Below are 25654 nucleotides of genomic sequence, written 5' to 3'. Positions count from 1 at the left end.
GAATCCGGTGGGTGAATAGGGTGACTGCCTTCAGAAAATATAGGAGGTTGAAGGATATCAGAGCGACATATTCATCAAGACGCCCAGACGCCTTAGACGGGAGAACGTTGCCTTGCGGAGACTGATAAGTGTCACGGCAAGCTTTTTTTGAGCCACAAGGAACTGGTGGCCGACTCAAAGCATTTGCGTATGCCCAATAGCACACTGTAACTGAAGTACTGACTTCATTCTCACAAACACTGCAAGGATATTCAGTCATGCTCACCTCACACAAACATAAATGGGATAATGAAGGTGTCTCAGAGCTGCGAGAAATTAGTAATAAGCCTGACTGTAAGGTTGGGAACGTGCCTACAAGAAGGTAACTTATACAGCTTCCTTGAAGCATGATGATGAAGACAGTGTGGGGTGGCAGAGGACCCCTTCACAGCCCCAGGATTCAGGAATTGTGATTGACTCACAACAATTCCACCATCACCATAGCCCAAATAACCCATTAAGTACAGCAGACGGGAGGCGGCAAAGATCGCCTGGCAGCAGTACTGACAATTCCTTCTGAGGTTTTCTCACTGACAGCTGCGTCATGTTTCTGCCTCTCACTGGTCCTCGTGTCCAGAGTTGATTTGGAAAGTACTGCATCAATCTTACAAATCAAAAATGTACTTGTCTTTTCTCTACCTTGCACATACATACAACACCTTGTTGTAGAGTGTGATGCCTTGCAGTCCTCCCTTACTGCGAACTACAACAAATGCACCAAATGCTGTCATTTTGTCAGACTAGTCAAAACTCTTACTGTCTATTTATACTTATATTAACTAGCCGAAACACGTGCCTCTATCGGCCCACACTTTTTAATTAAAGTTAAAGTACCAATGATTGTCACACACACACACTAGTTGCGGTGAAATTATCCTCTGCATTTGACCCTCACGACCTACCGATCTCAGGGCGGACACTCTAACCACAAGGGTACTGAGCAACTGATGACGTTCCATTCCAATTCCGCTCACATGGCTACAACTACTTTATGCAAAATACACATGTTGTCCATTTTCACACATTTCCCCTCCTTTCCTCACCATAAAGAGCAGCCTGTAAAGGAGTCTCCATGCTGCTGTGGCCTGCCGCTGGGTTCTTCTGGCCAAGGAGCATCCTTTCCTACGCAGCTTGCCTCCTCTGAATGTAGGCATGGTGCCTCCACATAAAGCATGTACACCAAGAGCAGTCAGACACCCACACAAAGAGAGTGAGATATCAGTCAGGTTGACTTTGCTCACCTTCACTGCTTGGTCATGCACCTACTGTATGTCCTTTTAGTGTAGGCTTGCATGGGGCCTAAGTTGATGTTCCAGCACTGACCACCATCAGCTTGCTGCTACTTGCTCTCATGTTTTCCGCATATGAATCAAGAGTGGACTTTCTAGCCACTTGGCTTGCATACTTTCAAGATTTCTTTTACGGTTAAATCTCTCCAGCATATCTGCCCATCTGCTTCTGCATGTGTTCCTTATCCTCAGTCCTCTTCTTTCCCTCAATTAAACATGTATAATTTCTAGAGAGCTAAATAACAAAGCAGTGTCCAGCATCAGTGCTCGGTCACAATGAAAGCAGTACAATGTAGACTGTTCTGGCTTGTTACATCCAAACACAGAGGAATGGCTGACTCAAAAATAGGAAGCTGTGAGCCCAATTGGGAAACAGGACAGGAATGTAAACAACTGGCATAATGTACAAAGTACAATGAATTGACCATTCCATAAAAGAGCAATTTTTACAAGGTTTTGATGTTTTCTGTACTGGAACTGAATCACTGAGCTGAACTGAGGTCATTGGTGTTAGGTCTCTGTTGCCCCAGTAACGTTTAAATCAACTTATTTAACTTCAAAGTCAAAGTCATCCAACACATAAATTCCAGTGAACCTAACAAATGTATTTATCTGTACAATGCACTGTGTATGTAATATGCTGCGGACGACAACAAATTGTCAAGACTTGGACTGTGGGTTTTCCCGAGATGCAAGTAAAGTTGGAGCGGGCAAGGCGTGAAGGTAAAGACATGATTTATTTTTAACTCTAAACTACAAAAAAAGGTGCAAACAAAAGGTGCGCACAATGGCGGAGAACAAACTTGACTAATGAAACAACAAAAGACTAGCACAAAGGCAATTAACTATGAACATGAAACAAAAACACTTACTGTGGCATGGCATGAAGCATGAACTATAGTAAACAGGAATCGCATGGGTAGCAGAGGTAGTAAGGATAATGTCACCAGGACGATCAACAGAAAAAGACAGGTTTAAATAGCAGTGACATGATTAGTGACAGATGCGTGACATGAGGACAGGTGAAAACTAATGGGTAATCATGGAAACAAAAACAATGGAGCGTAAACAGAAACTAAAGAGTCCAATAACTAAACAAAACAAAACATGATCCAAAAGACATGACACAAATGTTCTTTTCATACCTGTATTCGTCTCCGTTAGCTCTGTTAAAGTGTTTCTGTGTTCTTACTACTTCTACTTAGGGATGTGCCGATTGATCGGCCGCCAATCAGTATCAGCCGATTTTTGTGAAAAAGTATGATTGGCCATTGCTGATTTATGTCTTTTAATGCCAATCACAAACACTGATTCCATCTGACTGACACTATTTATTTTTGGTCCTGACAAGCAGCCAGCAGCTAATTATGTGTGTCCATACACAGTGTGGATCTGCTCCCCTAAAGAAATAATTATCACCTTCATTACGGCAAATAAACTTTTATTTTTTTAAGTATCATCATAGGTAATAGGTAAGAGGCTAAACATGTTACACACCGAGAGCAAGCCATGAACAGGATAATAGCTAAGCTAACCGCTAAGCTAGCTTGAAACAACAACAAGAAAAATGTGCTTAGTAGAGTTTAAGATGTGTAGATGGAAGCACATTACAGCAGGAAGTAATCAAATTTTGACATGACACTAACAAGAGGATTGATAAGAGTCTAGAATTCATAGGTGTCAAACTCAAGACCCAAGGGCCAGAAGTGGCCAGCCTCATGATTTTACATGTCCTGCAAAAGCCTGCAAATAATATGCGTCAATACAGTGCTTTATCTCTCTATTTAACTACATTTTGATAGAAAAAAAAAATACAGTGGAGTTGCATATCTTTTAACTTTAATTTCCAATATCATTCATTCCAAACATTTTTTTCCCTAAAATAAAAAATACTTAAATACCGTAAATTCATGACTGTAAGCCACTATTTTGTTCCTACTCTTTGAACCCTGCACATAATGCAAATAGTTTTCATAAAACACATGCAACAACACTGAAATGGTTTGTTATTGTTTGTGCCATCGCCATCTTTTAGACTTTAAAGTTCGCTCACTGCAAGTGCTGCTTGGTGAACCGTTACAGGAGGACTTTGAGGATAAAAACCCAAACGATTTGAATGAGTAATAAAGAGTCATTTTTGCTTTTGTTTAGTTATTGTGTACTATTGACATTGCTTGCTCAAACAATTGTATGGAACAACAGAAAATAAGGAACCAGTTGACATAGTATGTGGATATTGTTACACTGTCAATACCGCTCTTAAATTGAAAAATGTACATTTAATACATGTAAATGGAAATTGTATCGGCCCATCTCACCGAAATTGTCTGCATATTATAATATAATACTTCTACTGGGTCGAACACGTAGCTTATTGATAGGATTGAGCACTGCTGTCACCTAGGGCTGGGCGTTAGAATGGTATTACAATACCGTTTTTACCGTTTTATTTTAGAAAGGGATATACAGTACATCTGAGACAATACTGCCATACCGATATCTTTTGATGTGCCTTTGTAACGGCCATTTGCTTTTCTCAGGGCATTCCCTTTGGCTCAACCACGCTCCTACGCTTCTCTGACGCACAACGACGCAACACAACAAACTTTTCAAAAGAATATGGTGGCTATGGTGCAGACTTCTTGACTCCTGAGTGATGCAATGCTTTGATTACCGACTGCATTTCGCTATTGGTGAGTAACTACAACTTTGTTTACACACACACCAGTTTGTTTGAGAAGCTATATCTCTCCTTGTAGCGACTTTATCACTATCACTCGCTCAGTGTGTCAATTGTTTAGCTACTCCTCGGCTTGAAAGTGCCTCTCCCCATAGCCCATGCTGACTAAGCTAGTGGATAGAAATAAAAATTAGTTTTAAACTGAACAGCCAGTTTCCTGTAGAATCTCCATCTATCCCTGTGCACAAGCGTGAGGTTACAAACCTTAAGTTAATTAACAAAATTAACGAAACATGCTTTGACATATTAACGGCTTACTAATTACTTTATAAGAATAATCAACAAGTTATGTTACTACTTGCAACAAAAATAATCTGTGGAATCTCAACACTGTTTATCTAGCCATTAAACACTTGGGCAACCTTAGGCACTTTGCACGTTTTGTTTAAGATACACGTATATCGCTATCCGGCCTAAAAATACTTGGATATCAGTTTTGGTCCATATCGCCCAGCCCTACTGTCACCCCACTACAGGCTTGTGTATCAATCTGAACACTAGTGTGTAGACACAAATAATGAAAATCTCCCCTGGTGTTCGCAACCCCCGAGCCCCCACTGCAATCCCCAGGGGGTCCCAACCTACTATTTGAGAAACACTGCTGTAAATCAATAGAATCTGATCTGAAGTCAAAGGCATAGTCAAAAAAAGCAGACAGGCCAAACAAGTGACTCTAAAGTAGAGTAGTAGAATGATGATTGGGTATCAATCACTACTCCACAGACCTGCAATAGAGTTGTCAAGTTCCTTAAGCATGTCACAAAATGATTCAGTCATTAGTTAAATTTTCAGTTTAATGTGTCAATAATTATCCTCTAAGTGTTTTCTCAATCCAAAACTGTCAAAGATGTCTGATGAAGGCATTTTGCACAGTCCTGTCCGTTTTGCAGATGAAACACTGAATCATCCAATGAGCACTTCAGCTGTTGGGATACCCTACCCCTGAGCTGAAGTAAACAAACAAACATGGGAATAATTTAAAATGTAGGACGAACAATAAACAGTCTAGCTATGGGGATTGCTCTTTGATTTAATTGTAGAAAACATAGCGAAAGGACTGTGACCTGGCAGCCATGATTCACCTGCCATGGCCACTAATGCAATGCCATGCTGATTGTCCAATGTTCAATGCTCAGGCAATAAAAACAAGTATTAATCATAAATTAAAATGTGTAGAGAAAAGATAGGAAGGAGGCTGATCCCGCACTACATTCCCGCCCATTTACGCCTTTTATTATTCACCCTTAACAAACATTATTCCACAAAGTCTCTTGAGGAGTGAGAACATTTGGACAAATACTGTTTTGGTAATGAAACCAGTTTCATATTAAAGCAGTCCCAAGCCATGAGTCCCGAGGCTCTTCATATGCACTCTACTTTACAAACGCTGCTACAAAGGCAGAGTAATGCTTGTGCCATTATATTCATTGCCCAATGAAAGCTTAAAGGCAAAATGCTTGTGAAAGACATTTACCAAAGTTTGATGGAAAAACAGACTTTCTGACCTAAAAACACCACAGATTTATAAAATAATTAAAGCCTAAGATCCATGCACTGTGTGATCTTAAGCTATCTGTGTCTACAAAAAAGTAAAGGTAAAAAGTGCAGTGCAGTAGAGTGTGCTTATTGTTGCACGGCAGTAAGAACAACACAAACAATTCACACAGAAAGCCACATAATATACGGTAAATATAATTCATACAACCCATACTTACTGTCCTTTTTGCCTCACTCTGACAGGCCAAGCAGTTTGCCATGTCCTGTGCCAAACAGACCAGCTTGTCCCTAAGAAAGCGTCCAATGCTAAGGAGCACTGCGACCAGGAACAGGTCTTTCTCCTCTGTTTCACAGCTGGGAGGCCAGAAACAGCACATGGTCAGCAGGGAGCATAGAGCCTGAGCCGGGGACTGGTCCAGCATGAAGAGCTCAGCTAAAGTGGTGAGATACTGACTTTGGCCAGGGTCCTCACTCTTCACCGTCAGGTCCAAAACCGGTACACCAACAGCCATTGCCGGACTGGACACCCCTGATGGGGTCATTTCAACAAAATCTGGGCCATGGTTCCTTCTTGTAGTTCGTTTTCTCCTTTTTTGTTTAATTTCAAATGCTGGTTTTCCACAGAAAGGACAGACAGGCATTAACTGCATTGCCGACAGTAAACCCAGATTATTAGCCTGCTCACAGCCAGATGGCTGGCGGCTGATGGGCTTAGTCATAACACACCTCCCTGAGTTGCAGCTCCACCAAAAACAGACCCGCACAAGTATTCAAAGCAGATTCTCCAAAGTTAAGAGAAGGGACGACGGTAGCTGCAAGCTAGAGCGGATCATGTTTTTGGGAAATGATACTGCTGAAAATCTGAAGGCATCAACTACAACAAACTTTTTGAAGTTGAGGACCTAGGGGAAAACTGAAAATGAATATTTCCACTTTTTCCAAGTCATTTTTAAGAGTTTAAAACCCCCCTGCAGATGAGTGTACTGACAAGGCAAGACTGAGGCCATGCATACAACCAGAAAATGAGGCAAATCCCAACATCATCGTTACCTACTACAAAATCAGAATAAGATAGCTCCAGTCATAGCGTTCCACATAACGTTATTTAAATACTCTTAGGGCAAAGGCCGTCAACTCAAAATGTTGAAATAGCCATACTGGAACAAAAAAAATTGTCTGGAGCCGCAAAAAATTAAAAGCCTTATGTAGGCCTTATACAGAAGGCAATATATGTGGAAATGTCTATATTGTGGCGGACACTAGGACCCAGGTCTCACACCCTGTAGTCCTGAGGTGGGGGCGTGACTTAATTGTTTCAGGCACGCAATTTAAAAGGCAACTGCACTTTTTGGGGAATTTTCCCTATCGTTCACATTGCATCACAACATTTGCTTTTTTTAACACTATCACTGATTACTCACTGCAGACTTTCTGAGAGCCAACAAACATAATAAAACATTGCGTACTGTACAATGTCTGCTGTCATTACAATTCCGACTGCGAGGATGTTCATATTTTCCTGATTAGATGAAGAATGACTAATAATCCTTGCGTCCTTTTTGTGTCCTTCTCGCCATTTTTGGTTCTAAATTGGCTGTCAAAATGTACCAACTTGTCAGAATATGTCCTACGCCTTCTTTTATCCAGGTGAGATGCATGATATATGATCTAGAATAAACTTCCAGGGAACAAAGAAGCGAGGAAACACCTCACCAGTCGATCATGTCGAAATTGTACACAAGGTTGTGATCACGGCGCCGCTATAAATAGTTTATCTGCATCAGCGTCTATGATAGCAATAGCTAATAGTTGGTTAATATTCAAATCCCGAAATGTAAATTAAATATTGTTAGCGGTTTTTGAATGTTTTTTTCTTGGATTTTAATGGACAAAATAGAGGACCTCCCATTGGCTTCGCTGTAAGTGGACTTTTATATACGTTTATTTACAAGCTAGAATGCATTTTAAAAATCCATCTATCCCAACTAACCCAACACTGGAATTGACAATGTGTCACAATAAATGTTTAACATTGGTTTGCTAGTTAAATTAACAAGGTATAATAAAATATGTTTCATATGTTACATATGTATATATTGTGTTTGTATTTTGTCAACATGGTAGAATCATTTGATATGGCAGGTTGTAAAATGCTTTTCTGTCACCTTGAGGAAATGGCATAAAGAGGAAGATGACAATATCATGTTACTTGGACAATTATGTACAGAACAGAGGAGATTTAGTTAATTTTTTATTTTTGACAAAACCTCTCTATCATCCAACTAACACAGATTGGGGCGTGCTTCAACTTTGAGCCACGCTCAAAACTGAGAAACGGATACGAACTTCTGTGTTTACTCCCTTTTATAAACCGTCAATGGTTTACTCTTGTCTTTACTTGCCGGTCTCATCACTATGACAATCCCAACCACCACAACACTCGCTGAACCAACACAGCTATTTTGCTGCAAAACAGAGCTGCAATAGAACAGCGGTGGGGATTGCCAAACGGCAGAGGACAGCGCCCTCCTGTGGAGAAGTCGGTCCGCGGCCGTTTCGCATTCAGTGGAAATTCGGGGTCAGCGTACTGGGCGGCCAACATTTTCCTGGACACTGCGAAGGAGCGGATGTCCGTCCCCGCTCGGGGCGCCACAGCTCACCAAGCAAACCGATACTCTATATCGCCCGCCTGAAACAAGGCTGGTGCGGTATCTGGATTTGATGTAGTTCCTTTTTGAGAATATCTGCTCGCACAGAAATGTGTTTTGTTTGCAACAGCCACCTGCCTGGCACCACACCGTGCTAAAGGAAACGTGTCACAGGCTGACGCAAATCTTCTTTGACAGAAATGTTGAAATTTTATATTTATTCTGCTAATTTTTACAGCTTTGGAAAACATTAACAATGTTTACCTTGTGTCCTTCCACAAAAAACATATTAAAACAAAAAATATATTTTCTCCTTTTTCCATTTTCATACATTTTTGAAAAAGCTCCAGGGACCCACTAGGGTGGCGCTAAAGAACCACATGCAGCTCTAGAGCCACATCTTGCCGACCCTGGTCTTAGGGAAATGTCTGGACAAAGAGGCTTAATGTCTGTCTGCTGTTTAATCTGTGCTTTACCACAAGACATACATGGATCAAGCATCTATACAATAAGTCAAACATAGCAAGGCTATATATATGTACAATATAATTCAATTTAGTCAATATAATTTAATGGATACTTAGCAAGAGGGAAACATTGCAGTGGTGCACCAGCAAGCAATGACCCTCTCTTACAATACAATACACAAAATTATTTTTTGTTTTTTAGATTCAAGCTGTCCATCCATTATGTCTACGGATTATCGGGTGTGCTACCACAGTTGAGTGATGGGGTGCTGATCATCACACAATCATTTTTAATCAAATATATGACATTATGGAATAACCATTATAGAGGTAATTAAATAATCCAATTGCTCCGACAACAAGGAAAAAATAAATAATATAAATATGTCTTGAGTTAGGAATTTCTAATTGCATTTCTGCTATAAATGTATCCTTGTGTGAGTGAGTAATTTACAGAGACTAGGTGCCATGTGCTAATACTATACCAGATTAATTTACGTCCCTCCATCTGTCTGGTAGGATCTCCTAGTATGTGGGAAATCCACATACTATGTGTGTGATCACTGCTCGGTCATGTGAGATCTGTTGTTGGTGCTGGTTGAAATCTTTTTTTCAGTTCAACTAGTACAGATTAGTCACATGTGGATTAAAAATCGCAGCCACATTTCTGAATGTGCTGATTCACATCCTTGCAGCTGCATTACAAAAAAATTAACATGCAATGCATGTCAACTCCAATTTGAGATGTCTTGAAGCAGTTATTCAGGTAAAATCAGTTGAGTACTGCAATCGATTGGTTTAGCTCATAATGGCACCACAACATTTGCATTAAACTGATTAATGTGGCCTCATAAAGCCAAATACATTGATGGGTACCTCACAGGCACAGGAATTACAGTCAGTCCCAGTGGTAAACTACACCACCGTTAACTCTGCCTTGTAAGCATTTTACCTCAAACACACACATACAGTGCACACAAACAAATCTCTCTAGAGTAATGAGAGTAAATTGGAACGCAGCAAAGCAATTAATCAAAGGTATCCAGTCTAGCACGGCGGCTGATTACAAGTTGTGACAAGCGGCTTGAAATTGGTCCTTCCTTTTCCATCCATCATTATTGACTTTCACAACACCAAGCTCGCTCACACAACTGACTACCTAGGGCTGGGTCAAGTTTTTCATATCATCCAATCTCGACTAACAGCACCATTTTTATTTTTTAAAAGGTGAATCGTTTTGTGCAGGGTTATAGCGAGTACTGTTGCATCCCTACTATTTACTACCGCAGTATCTTTTAACAGACATTTCCGCCATGTTTGATTGAGGTAAGATATGCTAACAGCTGACAACTGTCATTTTGTTCATATCTATAATTGTGTTTACTATAGTTGCAACAGTACAGGTAACCCACGCTACGGTCCGTACCTGGTTTTAGGGCGACAAATTGCTTCTTTTTCGGTACATTTTGTGGGGGTAAAAAGAACAACTTTTTTTCCTCTCAAAGTTTTTTTTTTTTTTTGCTTGACATCACAAACATTCTACAATAAACAATGTATAAGTGGTGTAGTGAATAATATTAGACTTTTATTTCAAGTTAACGTTTACTAAACAGCACTTTCAAATGGTAAGTTATTATTTGTATTCTTTAATCACTTGTATACATCAGTGCTTCTCACCAGTGCTTTGGCAATCGGAAAGCAGTGATCTAGATTGTGGAGTTTTTTTTTTAACTCAAATACTGTAGCTTAAATTTTTCATAAAAGTACAAAAAAATGCAGTTTGAATTTGAGGCACTGTAAAATAATGTGTACCAACACATAAAACAAGTTTAATGATTATTTCAGGAGCAAAATGTTTTTTATCCACATTAATGATTATTTCAGGAGCAAAATGTTTTTTATCCACAAACTCAAAAATTATTTTAACAAAAAGTGTCTGCAGAGGTGGTCAGCTATTGTCATGCTTTGGGTTATCACCGAAAAGACAAGATCACGGGTACAAGCGGCCGAAATGAGTTTCCTCCGTCGGGTGGTGGGTGGGGCTCTCCCTTAGAGATAGGGTGAGAAGCTGTTATTCGAGAGGAGCTCAAGAGTAAAGCCGCTGCTCCTCCACATCTGGTCAGAAGTCCCCCCAAACACCTCCCTGAGGAGGGGTTTAGGGCACGTCCGACCGGTGGGAGACCACGGGGAAGACCTAGGACACGGTGGAGATATGTGAAGGATGTCAATAAATTTCCCTTTTTGGGACAAATAAATCTTATTTACAATATTAATATTTCAACCTGTGTTATATGTAGAATATTCATAACAGCTAATTTTCTGTTGAAAAGGTAAAGATTTTTTTTTAGTTTGTATGCAGTGACATACAATCTCATTAACATTCAACGCAATCAAAAAGCGCTTTCTCTATACACACGCTTTTCTGCTTTCTATTCATTCATCCACAATAGACAAATACTGAGCCTGAGCAGCAGTGCTGCACTGCAGAGGGACTGACTCATTGCCACCAGGAAGAGGGAAAAACAAGTCACGATACAGGAGAGAAGTCACTATCCTTCACATCTATTACATGACTTTGGGTCATTTTATGTTAACTAATGACAGCCACACCAATTACAGTGGGTTTCCAGACATTTGGTTTGAATGGAAATGAGCAAAACAACACAGATTATTTACTATTTTAGCCTGCAGTTGGTCAGTAATCAAGTACCACTCTCAGTGTGTACTATTTAGCATTACATAAATTGTCATTTGCTGCACTGATACAAGACAGTGAATGAATATGCATGAACACGCACATTGCCTGGGATGTTACCAGAAAGGTCTACATCATTAACCATACATACACATATTGCTGGTCTCAGTAAACATCTGCATACTCATTGCTCCCAATGCATTACAGCACTGAGGCATAGCTTACCCATGGCCCTGGCACACACTCTTTTTAATGACTACATTAAAGTTGGTTTAGATATCAGAATACCTAACAACCACAGACAGGAATAGAAAACACAATCGGCCATAATTCATCAGGGACAACCATTTGGCATGTTTATAGACGAGAGATTATCAGAATGGTGTTCAAATCAGCAGCAAGATAGCCAAAGAAGGGCAAAACACTATGTTGCAAAGATAATGCCCGCCACTGATAAGATGATGATTGAGTGAATGCCAGGATAACAGGGAGTATCTGACAACTGTTTACTTGGCCTTAAGCAACATATACATTTGTGTGTATGCACACAATAAGTAGTGATGTATGTTTGAATAGCTGGCTGTTAGCTGTTGAGCTATGTTGGGTAAAGGGCTGCTGAATTAATGCCTGACTGTCCTCCCAGCTATAGAAAGGCAGACAAATATGTCTATACGTGCGTGCCTTAGTGTATTTCATTCCTCAGTGTTCATCCTGCATGAAAGTAATATGATGTGTTTGTAACCAGTGGGAATGATGTAGTATTGAAAAAAAGTATGGTTATCTAGGGAATTGGTGCAAGTCTGATTTCAGACAGTGAGACTGGACAGTGGACACACATTCACATCAGGGCTTTCCCTACCTGTAAAGAATCGTGGCGCTACACCATGGCAAGATTAATGTCGCCACACCTTCAAAATAAGTTTGTTCTTTTTTTATCCCCACAAAAACACTTTTTTTTAACATGAAAACAATTTTAAGTTTAACACATTGTATGAATTGAAGTGGCGACTTGTCCAGGGTGTACCCCGCCTTCCGCCCGAATGCAGCTGAGATAGGCTCCAGCACCCGCCGCAACCCCGAAAGGGACAAGCGGTAGAAAATAAATGGATGGATGGACATTGTATAAATAGATATACTGTATGTAGTCTAGTATTTATGCACTATTGGGCATAATACCTCTTAAATATCATAAAAACTTCCTCATTGCTTTATTTTGAAAAAAACAAAACGTGTCTTTAATGCAATTATTGTTTAAGGTTGTGTAAACTACACTAATTATTTTTAAATTACTACCAATAGCAATCTCTAAATTTACACCGTGTGCGTTTTCGAATCTCCGTTTGGACATCTCTGTGTGGAGTGTAGATTGTGTCCCTGTGCGTGTGTGGGTTTTCTCCAGGCACTCCAGTTTCCTCCCACATTCCAAAAATATGCATGTTAGGTTCAGTGGCGACTGTAAATAGTTCATAGGTATAAATGTGAGAGTGAAGGATTGTCTATCTGTGCCCTGCAATTGGCCACGTTAATTTGAGTTAGCTTGCCTATGAGCTAGTCCATTGTACGTTAGCATTAAGCTAGTGGCATTAGAGCCAACGTTTATCCTGCATAATTGTATTGCTTTTTTAGTTATTCCAAATTATAGTATTAATCTAACGTGATTTCTACATGTATGTGGACGTTATGTGTACATATAATGTACTTCCTTTAGTGTAGTTAGTTTTACAGTAACTTTATTGTGTAGAATATCAACAAAACACCTAAAGTTATTTTTTTCAAATCTAATTCAAAAGTCTGTTTACATATTTGGCAAACTAAATTGCAATATTCAGTGAGGGCAAAATAAAGTGTGACCTGTGCTACATTTTACAATAATCAATTATTGAAACTGCATTAAACAAAGAGAGTACAGTCTACCAAGTCAAATTCCTTGCGTTAAAGCTGATTGTGATTGTGATTCTAATGACATAAGAAAAAAATGTTAATACTAATATTATGAATGGGAATATTACTAATTAATGACACTAATAGTTGTTTTTTAAATATACATTTGTTTAGCCTTTTGAAAGACAATATATGTATAAATGTAAATCAAAATTATCATGTCACATATGATGACGACACCCCTAGCTACGCCCCCACCGCCACGTATATAGTGGCAATCTAGGGGAAACCCTGCACATGCATGCTAAAATAACAGAAACGTACTGTACATAAAGTAGGTGTTTGTATGACAATAGAAACAGCAGCAGCACATCCACACGTGCTCCACCCACCTTGCTGAGCTGAACAGGCCTATGTGAGCAGTGGGAGTGACTCTCTAGCCCGGTGCACAAGGACTGGCTACTTTCCGCTGCAGTGCACAAATCTGTAGAGATCAAAACAAAGGGGTTTAATTGAAGGTCTGCATGTTTCTTATATCTCTGCTTCTCTGAAATGTAGGCCTGTTGAAGGACACTATTTTAGTGACAACATAACACAAACAATAGCGTCTGAATACCATCAGAGGCACATGCAAGTCTCACAGCTTGTCCATTTGTCTCTGGTCTTAGAATGGCAATGGCATCAAATGTATGGCCTCTAAACACAGCTGCAGTGACTGTGAAACCCATCTTTAATGTAAATGTGATGTGTTGACAAGGTATTTTTAAATCCTGTTCTGATAACATATTTCTAATATGGACTATAGCTCATTAAATTCAAGGTTCCTGTTCCAGACTGTAGCAGTTGGCACATGAAATACTTTATCCTTGATAATAGACTGGGAGGAGAGTGTGTAGCTAACTGGGAGGAGAGCCAATGGGACAGCAGGAAACAAAATAAAACTTCTGGACCTCCTATGGAGCTCAAAATGTCCTTTCTGAACCGGCATATATCGCCAACCAAAAAGCAGACTGCTCTAGACAAGATATTTAACCTGAATTTGATTTACTTTTCTTACACATTTGGGAATCAAGATGAGAGGCATTTTAGAGATATTATTTCATTAAATCATTTCTGTAATTTGTGTTATTTGACAACTGCCAATTCACCTTGTTCAGCATTTATGGCCTGCCTTGTCAAAACAGCCTGGGATGATGTGCCCTCTAGTGACAGAGAAGAAACCTGCAGGCACTTTGATCACTATTTACTGTAATGAGGCATTCAAAGTCATTAATCCCTTTGGATTTAATTAAAGATACACCAAGGAAAGGCAATGATAATGGATTACTACCTTTAAGATAGATAAGAGAAAGTGTTCTGACCGCTGAACATGGAAGCATTAAAAACATATATGCGCATGCTGGGGGAGTATGAGTTGCACAGTGTGGTACATGTCATTTAAAGAGGGATGCTTATTATTTCGTTTACTTTGGAAGGGCAATTCTCAGAAAAAGAAGTACTGCTTTTGAACATTCTGCTGACATATGTCACAAGATCTCGCAAGATTAAAATGTGAAAATATTTATTGTTTAGAGAACAGCTGCCTTGCAGGAACAACGCAGTGAGAAGTGTGTGGTTTTTTTTTAATAGTCAGAATCATATCGGTCTGGCCGTGAGCGAAAAATTGGGACAGCACATTAAGTGTTTTGCGCACACATGAAACCGAGAGCTAGCAAATAATTAGTCTTGGTGCTCCCTGTGGCAGCAGCACCAGTCGCCCGCCAAGGCGGGCATGGCAAAAGAGACGCACAGCCGCTCTACTTCATTTGAGTTCCACAGCCAGTTGGGCACATGTGTATGTCCAAGCAGGCTAAACTATCAATCACGGACGCCAAGACGCGACAGAAAAGCACTCCAGACACACTGGATTGCTTTCCCCAGCAGCAAGATGCCACTGCGAGCTGCACAGAGATGTCGAGACCATTTGAAGACCCCGCAAAGCTCCTCAAAAAAGACATTTATTTATATTAAACATAATTTTTACTCGAGACTGTTGGCTGCAAGCTGGAGCCTCCGGTCTCATTCTCTCCTGCCCATTCTGATGTTTATAAAATAAATATTTATGTGTTTATATGTCCGTGACATTTTGCAAAAGACTGTTTTGTCAACATGGGCAAGTTCGAAGTTGGATCAACTGCTAAATTCTATTTGGGACCAAAAGAGAAGGTAGGATAAAGTATTATTTTCATCTAATCGCACCGATGTGCGACATAAGTATCAGACTGTATCTTTTTAAAAATGTACACTGTTGAAATATATATCTTGAAGATGAACATCACTGCTCTTTGTTCTGATACTTTTGGAGCAAGTGGGACACAGAAGGGTTAATTTGAAATCTAAAAGGACCCCCTCCCTATACTCAGAAGTCCAATTACTGAATACATTAATTTGTACTGACGCACCTGAGGAGGACTTGGCTCTGAGCTTGCCTACTGGAGGAGCTAGGTGGTTGACTGCACTGTTTAGAGGCAGTGGTCCATCCCGCATAAGGCGCAAGTCAAGGGTTTCCCCAGCAAACAGCGTCTGGATTGGTGTAAGGTCTAGGCCTGACACATAGCGGCCATTAAGCATCAAAACCTCATCCCCTGGACGTAGACCTGGAACGCAAACAAAATATGTTGGTAGAGGCGCCATTCACATGCAACACAAACAATGTAGTTCCCGTCGTTTTGTCATTGTTGTTTGTACCTTCACTAAAAGCCAATCCATCAGGGAGCACCTCACTGACAAAGATCCGACTGTTTTTATGGCTGTCTATATTCCCTGTTACTGCAAACCCTGGGAGGAGGAAGAAAACCAGAATGTTGGACAATGATGCATCTGCAATGGTGGTTGACACATTCAAATTTGAGATCGACTCACCAAAATCGCAAATGCCGCTCGTTCTGCTCATACTTAGAGTAAACACGTTAACTGGGACCACCTCCAAATGACCACTCATCTACAAAGTAGTATAAGACAGATTAATGCAATGAAATAAACAAACGGATAATAAAGATACACTTAAATTGTTCTCCTCACCAAATCACAGACAAGCTCACTGGGAGCAACACATCGAATCTCTGTGTTGTTTCCCGCCTGCCTGTGCAGACGAAGTCGATGCAGGTCTTGGTCCAGCTGTTTAGCCTGTTTACACAAGAGATTCAAATGCTCAGCAGCTTGTTTGCGCAGACTTATCAGACATATTTCATGCACCAAAGCTTGGTTTGACAGCTGAGCTTTGGTAAAGGCGTGAATTATTCACAGATTTTACACTCAACAATAAGCGGTAAACAAAATTGCCTCCATGGGATTACTGCCTATATGTCAATCTTATGTGACCTTGTGAAGTTGACATTGGATGAATAAGTGCGTTGCTTTAAGTACGTCTTTTGTGAGCATTGGCTCTAGCAATGCCAATTCCAAAAGTAATTTGACAATGCTATTTTTTTGGGGAATATTATTTAAATTATGAAAATATGTATATGCAAATGTTATAGCTTCACAAATTTGCTACAACCATCAGGCATTTTGCTCTCTCGCTGTAGTCACCCTCACCTTGGAGGCCTCTGAGAGGACGTCCGCAGCTGTCTGTTCCCTTCCAACACTAACTCGGGTTGTCAAGCCATCTGGCATGTGGACACAGGTTACCATGTCTGTACCACAACTGACACTATCCCACACTCCGCCCTCAAGGGGCAACATGGAGTGGACATTAGTGAGCATGTCCATCTTCTGTAGAGTGATGGGAACAGACAAGAAGAAAAAGAGATGATCAGAGTAAGATAACGCAGGGTCAAAGGCAAAAAAAGAAGTAAAGGCAAGTAAACAAGGTTTTGAAAGAGGAGCGGGAACAGCACAGATCAATGCAGCTCCATTTGTTGAAAAGCTCAGCTGTGCATCACACATTTCAGCCAACATGTGCAGCCTTTCAGAAAGTTATCTGACATAGACAGTCACGCTTTGTCGTGATCATGTTCACAAGAACAATGATGAGGGTCAAATGACAGGTAGTGGCAGCAAAATATATTTTTTAACACACAACACAATAACAATGAAATTATATGAGTGAAAGTGATGTCTTAGGTAACTCTTAAAATGTTGAAACAGTTAAGATTTTTTTGGAAGGGGGGCAGCATAAATAATGATGTTTCAGATGGGTATTAAAGCAGAGCCTTTTAGCCCTCATATTTGCCTCCTAGGCAGCGAAGAAGCAGGGTTATGCCTTAGACTTTATGTCTCTAGAAGGAAAAGCACCAGAGGCATTCTGGGTCTGTGGCAGACACCAAATTACAGGGTGTGACCACAATTGTTAAGGTACTGGATTTGGAGGAAACAGTGAACCAAACCTCATTGAATGAGGCAGTGTAGTGATTCAGCACTCTGGAAAAAGATGACACGGAACTGTGGTTTAGACAAGAGGACTAAATGCCTTACAACTGGAATGATCCGGGCCCACACCAATGTTTGAAATAGCAGAGTAGTGTGTGACAGTGTGTGTGTCTAAGGCTTTTGGAGTTGATCGGCAGGTGATGTGTTTCAGAAAACGTGGACCAAGACCCTCACCCACCCAAACAAAAAGCCAAATAACATGCTATACACTATAAATAGTTCCAGCTGAGATAAACATGGGAACACACTAGCCCTTCATGATCCTTATGACAGCAGATTTCTGCCCAAAATGTTTCCTTAGTGAGTAGTGATTGATGAATACAAGGTGCTACTTAAAGACTCACCTTTACCAATCCATGTAGGGATGTGAGGTCAGTGCTCACTCACTGGGTATGCAAAAACAAGGCAACACAGCTACTGGTTATATAACCGCCCCATTTGTGTCCCCGCATAATGGCGTGACTGGAAACTTAAGATTTGGTTGCCTCTACTGACCTTAGCAGCAGCTGACTTAACACTGTACACCCATTGATGGTCACAGAGGGTTACAATCGGCCAACGGTTGCCTGGTCAACCTACCAATGAGCAAGTAGCAGGGCTGCTGGGAAGGCAAAAGCTTCAACATTGACAAGTAAAGTACCCTCTTTGGTGTGCCAGTGTACGCTACTTGTGTTTGCATTCAAAAGGAAAGTTCAGTTTTTCCTCTCAAAAGCGGAACACTTTTTAAAAACAAAAATGAGAAGGAACTGACAGACGGTGGCAACTGGATAAATACCACCTTTCTGCGCCACTTAGCAACCAAAGAACACAAATACTTGAGCCTGGACTAAAATAGATAGGTTGACTTTAGAGAATAAACAGTGTGAACAATTTCAGACAATTTTCCTCTATTATGTCTATTAAAGCAGCATTACTCTTAGTTTCCTTAAAGCTCCACACAATGTACTTCTTTACACTCTGGGACAGTGATGTAGTCCATAAGGGCAAAGTGCCCGCTGGATGGAGGACCGAACCATCAGTAGCAATAGGCAGAATAAGTGTCTGTCCAACATGGATAAAAAAAAAACCTATAATTTATTAATTAATATTTTTTCTTACAGTAAAAATGATTGGGAAAGAAATTATAAATGGGGCCAGATAGAGGTGGGGAAAATGATCGATTCTTCGATGCATCATGATTGGAACGAGGAGGATTTTGAATTGATGGACAAATGTCAAAACATCGATTATGTACAGTTGTGGTCAAAAGTTTACATACACTTGTAAAACTGGTAAAGAACATAATGTCATGGCTGTCTTGAGTTTCCAATAATTTCTACAACTCTTGTTTTTTTTGTGATAGAGTGATTGGAGCACATACCGGTACTTGTTTGTCACAAAAAACATTCATGAAGTTTGGTTCTTTAATGAATTTATTATGGGTTTACTGAAAATGTGACCAAATCTGCTGGGTCAAAGGTATACATACATACATACATATATTTGGTTACATGCCCCTTGGCAAGTTTCACTGCAATAAGGCGCTTTTGGTAGCCATCCACAAACTTCTGGTTGAATTTTTGACCACTCCTCTTGACAAAATTGGTGCAGTTCAGCTAAATTTGTTGGTTTTCTGACATGGACTTGTTTCTTCAGCATTGTCCACACGTTTAATTTAGGACTTTCGGAAGGCCAGTCTAAAACCTTAATTCTAGCCTGATTTAGCCATTCTTTTACCACAATTTTTGTTTCATCTGACCACGGAACTTTCTTCCAGAAGGTCTTATCTTTGTCCATGTGATGTCAGATGAAACAAAAATTGAGCTGTTTGGCCACAATACCCAGCAATATGTTTGGAGAAGAAAAGGTGAGGCCTTTAATCCCTGGAACACCATCCTACCGTCAAGCATGGTGGTTCTAGTATTATGCTCTGGGCCTGTTTTGCTGCCAATGGAACTGGTGCTTTACAGAGAGTAAATGGAACAATGAAAAAGGAGGATTACCTCCAAATTCTTCAGGACAACCTAAAATCATCAGCCCGACGGTTGGGTCTTGGGCACAGTTGGGTGTTCCAACAGGTCAATGACCCCAAACACACGTAAAAAGTGGTAAAGGAATGGCTAAATCAGGCTAGAATTAAGGTTTCAGAATGGCCTTCCCAAAGTCCTGACTTAAACGTGTGGACAATGCTGAAGAAACGAGTCCATGTAAGAAAACCAACAAATTTAGCTGAACTGCACCCATTTTGTCAAGAGGAGTGGTCAAAAACTCAACCAGAAGCTTGCCAGAAGCTTGTGGATGGCTACCAAAAGCGCCTTATTGCAGTGAAACTTGCCAAGGGACATGTAACCAAATATTAACATTGCTGTATGTATACTTTTGACCCAGCAGATTTGGTCACACCCATAACAAATTCATAAAAGAACAAAACTTCATGAATGTTTTTGTGACCAACAAGTATGTGCTCCAATCACTCTATCACAAAAAAATAAGAATTGTAGAAATTATTGGAAACTCAAGACAGCCATGACATTATGTTCTTTACAAGTGTATGTCAACTTTTGACCACGACTGTATGTTAAAGTAATATATAGGCAGTTCTAAAATGCAGATTTAGTGCAGACACACAGAGGGGGGAGGAGGAGAGTACACAAGCTATGCTAGCTGTGGCACTAATCCAGCTTGAATGTGAAGTCGGTAAAGAAGAAAATAAATGCTTTGTACACTTCAACAGAAGTGTAACTGGAACTACGTTACAGCAGAGAGTAACGAGCTAAGTAGAGGAAATTGGCAAATAAATCAATTGGAACTATGTTACAGCAGAGGGTAACCAGCTAAGAGGAAATTAGCAAATAAATCAATTAGGGTTGGGCGGTATAGACGATAAACAATTTGGATTTGGCCGACAATATAGCTTTTAATACTATCGTTATATCGTGATAATGCATGTTGATGACATTCTATCTGTGTCCCGCAAATTTGACAGCGACGAGCAAACAAATGTGACCTCAATGCACTGCACACTAGCATTCTTGCTAGCGAGCTAGAGGCTAACATCCTTACAGTGCAGAGCTGCATTCAAATCTGCAATCCTCGATCCGTGGCGGCAAATAAACTACGTGTCTTACAAGTATCATACATGGAGGGCGACGAATAGCTTAACATGCTACACTACACATAGTAGGAAGATATGCTAACAGCTGTTTACATTCTGACTTAAATGCAGAGCGAATCCCATTACCTCCATTGTTAGCTGACTTTTGCTAGCATTTATTTACAAGTGACAGTAGAATGCATACACAAAATAAAACGTGTTATTGTCTCACATAATATATAATATATAATGTGAATGAAAGGAAAAAGTTAGTGTTAACAGCAGTAACCAAACAGAGAAACACATTAGTTTACTGCCATCCTGTGTTTTTGTCTGCTTATAATTGCAATCATAAATGTAATCATTCATTGATCTTAAACATTTTAAGTATCTTTATAAATAAAGTTGATTTTATTTGATTTGATACTGTATCAGCATTGGTATGACCAATACTGCCCCCTGATCAATACACAAATTTGAAGTATCACCCAAAACTAATGTAAAGTAACCAAACAACAGAATAATAAGTGATTTTTACAATCTAACAGAAGTTTAGATAGAACCATGTTACAACAGAAAGTAAACAACTATTAACAGTGAATTAGCAAGTAGATTAATAATAGCTTCGATAAAAAAATACACCTTGGAATGTTGCAATATGTTACCGCATACGTCAGCAGCTAAATTAGGAGCCTTGGTAACCCATTTTGAAATGGTTCTATTATCATATACTGTACATACAAAATGCTATATTGTTATAGATATCGTTATCGCAAGAAGCTGCAATAAATATATTGCAATTCAGATTTGAGGCCATATCGCCCATTCCGAAGATTAAGGAGTCAGGAGAGAGAATAACATTCACACAGTGTGACAACACTGTCAGCCGTAGATCTAATAATCTTTGTGCACCAACGGTGGTATAAATAATAGTTAAAGATATGTCATATTTCAATAACCATAGCTTATAGGAATGTAACGTTATCAAAATCTGACGGTACGATACTATCACCGTATTAAGGCCACTGTACAATATTATTGCAGTATATGTCAAAAAAAAAAAGACTTAAAAATGCCATCGTGTGTGAAATGAAGTGGCAGGAATGTTTATGATAAACACACTTACTGTAATTGAACGCAAACATAATGCTCAAATGTTCTAATCTTATTTATTACTACAAACATGTATTTCTAACGCAAATAATTGTGTGAGAACATACACTGTTTCAAGCAAAATATTTAAGAAAAACTTACAGCTGAGTGTCTTTAAAGTGACAATGTAAACATCCAGTGTAGCAAGTGCAAAACAATAATGTTCCGTTTTTATTTTCTGAGATGCAATGACCTTTGCAGTGGATATTTTTACATTATTTTGGAAAATTAAGGTTCTCAGAAAGGTTAACTTAAATTTGTACTTTTAATAATGTAAATACCTCATAAATTTATATTTAGCTTAAAAATATTTTTTCCGAGTGACGGTTTATCAAGTAGATTCGGTGTGCAGTGTGCGCGCTCCCAGCAGTTGATTTACCTTGACGCAGATGTTCGATGCCCCCATGTTGCTGTTACCAAGGTGTGCAGAGGAATTTGGAAGATGTAGTTAATTTCAAATCTTGCCAAAGCAAAGTGCCAGAAAAAAACTACACTCAGCAAGTTTTCATTTGATTCTGTGAAGTGTCATGTCATTATTTTGAAGGTTTTGAAACTGCAATAACACTAGGAGTGCACAATCAATCAAATGTTAATCGTGATCACGACTTTGGCAGCTACGATTCAACAAGGGTGATCGTCGGCAGTATTAACATTTAATAAACAGGCTTCGCTGCGTTTCAAACCGAGCACTTTCACAACCAACAGTCAGTCAACCAACAGTCAGTCAACCACCAGGGCGCGACCGATAGACATTGGACTCATGTGAAAGTAAGTAAGAGAGTGATGACAGAGGTTCAAGGTAGATCAGCCAAAAATATTTTCTAGATTTAGGTTATTTGGTTGAAAATATTAGAAACATTTTTTATGCATTACTATATCTGTGCCCTCCCCTTCCGCAGAGTTACCCACAGGTGCTCACGCTCATTTCCCTTAACTCAGGCGGATATGCTCCCGCGCCGATGAACCAGCAACAAATGCCACAACGAGTTGCAAAGCAAAGCAGTGTTGGTGTGCACATCCAAACAAATAATCGAGTTGCAAAGACACATTAAGCATTAACAACACATTTCTTCTTTTCTTAACCACCATTGTTTTCCCGCGCTGTGAAGCTGGTTGTTAACAGAGTCCCTATGAACAGCTACAAAAGCGGGGGTGCCCAAAATACAGACGACTGCAACATCAACCGTGCACCGAGGTACCCCGTATCCATCCACCTCTCAAAGACACACAAAAATAACGGACATAATAACGTTTTATTTGGCAAAGACACAGTACAATGAATGTGTTCCTTTGTATGTGTCTTTCGTACATTTTGTCACTCCTTTTCACTTTATGATTGCACTCTGCAATGGCATATTCATTTTAGTTAGCCCTTTGTCTTTTGTACATTTTATTTTATAATCTACCAATTGTTTATAGTTTCATTTTGAAATGAAAACCAAGTTTACTGTTTGTTTAAAATAGAAAGTGCAATAAAATATGTTTTAATTAATAGTGATGAATAATCGTGATTTTCAATATTGATGAAAATAATCGTGATTAATATTTTGGCCATAATCCTGCAGCCCTGGTATTTACAATGCAGTTACCTTCCGAATAGCTAATGAATAAAACATTTTCAATCAACAAACAAAATTTACTGACATCTCAGGCCGCAAATACTAGGTTTCCTATTGCTATCAGTCATATCTTGGGCTCGACAACCTTTAGCATGAACTAGAACATCCTCTCAAAATCTTGTCTTCCCAGAAGAATGGATGTTGTATTGTCTTCTTTGGGAGTCACCGCCATATTTTCTTCAATTTCTGATGACAGGTGTAGTGGGATCAGGTAACCCGATTTTTAAATGTTTATGTCTATAATGTGTGTTTATATATTTCGTATAACGTGAATTTACTTTGTTTAGGTTTTTTTACAGTATTGCTCTGCATACCCTTGCCTTCCGCCCGAATGCAGCTGGGACAGGCTCCTGCACCCCCCGCGACGCAGAGGGGGACAAGTGGTAGAAAATGGATGGATGGATGGATGGATGGATGCTCTGCATACGTTGGACAAAGGATGATGTCATGCAAGCTACCAACAAGTAGAAAGAGTACATAAAATGTACACACAACAATACAAACGAGGTAGCAAAGTACAAATACACCCTTCACTTGACTTCATCTCACAGGATTGGTGGAAAATGTCTTTTTAATAGAATCATTCAGGGGATTTATGACTCAAATGTGTGCCAAGTCATTAGGACAGGAAAAAAACTGTGTAAACAAAAATCAATAGAGTCGGGCTATCCTTTCCCTCACTGCCTGCCTGCATTCCTCCCGCCGTGAAATCTTACTTGCCACAACCAAATGACTTAAATCTAGAAAAGATCGACTCACTCGACCCAGTGGAAGCTCCCACATTTGAAGCAAAATTAAAGCATTTATCCGATGAGACTGTATTGTTTCCCAAACCACTTCAGCTCTCTTTCTAGAACATTGATAGAGGTAGGCTTTGACATTTGCCACACTCACCACAGGCAGTATGAATCACTGCATGCTATGGAACTGCCTAAAATTTGTCCACAACTTTTAGACTGAGCTGTATTTTTGTTAGTACCAACCAGAGGTGTGGACTCGAGTCACATGACTTGGACTCGAGTCAGACTCGAGTCATGAATTTGATGACTTTAGACTCGACTTGACAAAATGTGAAGAGACTTGCAACTCGACTTAGACTTTAACATCAATGACTTGTGACTTCACTTGGACTTGAGCCTTTTGATTTGACATGACTTGCCACTTTCCCCAAAATCCAAAGCTTAAAAAGTTATTTGGGAGCGCTCCGTATTTTTCATTTTCTTCGTCTGTCTATCAGCGTGTTATTCCTGTCAGCTGGTGTGCTCTCAGTACAACAGCCAATCAAATTAGATATACGTTGTTTTCATCACACAGCATTCATCCAATCAAATTGCAGGACAACCAATGAACAAGAGTTGTCCAACAACGTGCCAGTGATAAACAATTATGTTAAAGTTGGTTTCGTTCGGGTATAAAAACTACGACTTGGTCAACAAAAAACGAATTGCGGTATGCAAATCACGCAGTTCGAATATTACAGACGGAGACGCAACAACTTCCAACTTCGTTCGACATTTGAAGTTGCACAAAGAAGGGTAAGTTCTGAATGTAAGATAACGTTTATTGGCTAAGTAACGTGACTTTTATTTGCTGTGTAGTTAAATCAGTGAGGCTGCAAACTCACTGCTAACGTTATAACCATAGACATCTTATAAGTAGACGCAGCATCGAGCGCTACTGCCTACTGGCGCAGACGAGGCGCATGGCCGCCATCTTGGAGTGGTGATCCGCTCCACTCAGTGCAATTAATTTGGCAGGAGCAATGAACTGTCAGCGCATTTAATTCATTTTACCTCACTGAATACGACTGATTTTCACCCCCTTTTTTGTCATACGTGTAGCTATGATAACAGACACATGTTTTGGCGTGTTTTATTATTCATAGTTTGCTTAACAGTAATATAATATTCTTATACACTATAAATGACCAGACGTCCGAGATCAAAACTGGGAATATAATCCCAGAGAAGGGGGAAAAAAACGGTAATCTACTTTTAAATTGAAGAAACAATTTGATTAGGTTATATATACATATGTGTGTATCCTACATAAACAATGTATGAATACATTAGATATCTATATATCTTAGGGACCTATAGACTGTATCTCTGTTGCTTCAGCAGCAGAGAGTTTATTCTGTCTTG

General features: G+C 39.7%; 1 protein-coding gene and 1 long non-coding RNA gene across 5 annotated transcripts in view; one reads left to right on the top strand and one right to left on the bottom strand.

Moving 5' to 3' along the window:
* The window catches only part of LOC133611635 (rho guanine nucleotide exchange factor TIAM2-like), a 178375-nt gene that overhangs the window by 41184 nt on the left and 111537 nt on the right, over positions 1 to 25654 (bottom strand). For all 4 annotated transcript variants that reach the window (XM_061968605.2, XM_061968606.2, XM_061968609.2 and 1 more), the window contains exons 10-15: positions 16833 to 17009; positions 16317 to 16421; positions 16158 to 16236; positions 15984 to 16073; positions 15698 to 15892; positions 13649 to 13740 (exon numbers count right to left, since the gene is read on the bottom strand). In XM_061968605.2, the coding sequence (XP_061824589.1) occupies positions 13649 to 13740; positions 15698 to 15892; positions 15984 to 16073; positions 16158 to 16236; positions 16317 to 16421; positions 16833 to 17009 (738 nt within the window). The remainder of the gene's footprint in view (positions 1 to 13648; positions 13741 to 15697; positions 15893 to 15983; positions 16074 to 16157; positions 16237 to 16316; positions 16422 to 16832; positions 17010 to 25654) is intronic.
* Positions 1977 to 6389, top strand: LOC133611636 (uncharacterized). Its single transcript, XR_009816011.2, has 3 exons — positions 1977 to 2051; positions 3869 to 4021; positions 5809 to 6389. It is a non-coding gene; the product is annotated as an uncharacterized lncRNA (long non-coding RNA).

Source organism: Nerophis lumbriciformis, linkage group LG08 (genome assembly GCF_033978685.3).
Source record: "Nerophis lumbriciformis linkage group LG08, RoL_Nlum_v2.1, whole genome shotgun sequence".
Lineage (NCBI taxonomy): Eukaryota > Metazoa > Chordata > Actinopteri > Syngnathiformes > Syngnathidae > Nerophis > Nerophis lumbriciformis.
The sequence above is the reverse complement of the archived record's forward strand: the minus strand, read 5'-3'. Positions and strand labels throughout refer to the sequence as shown.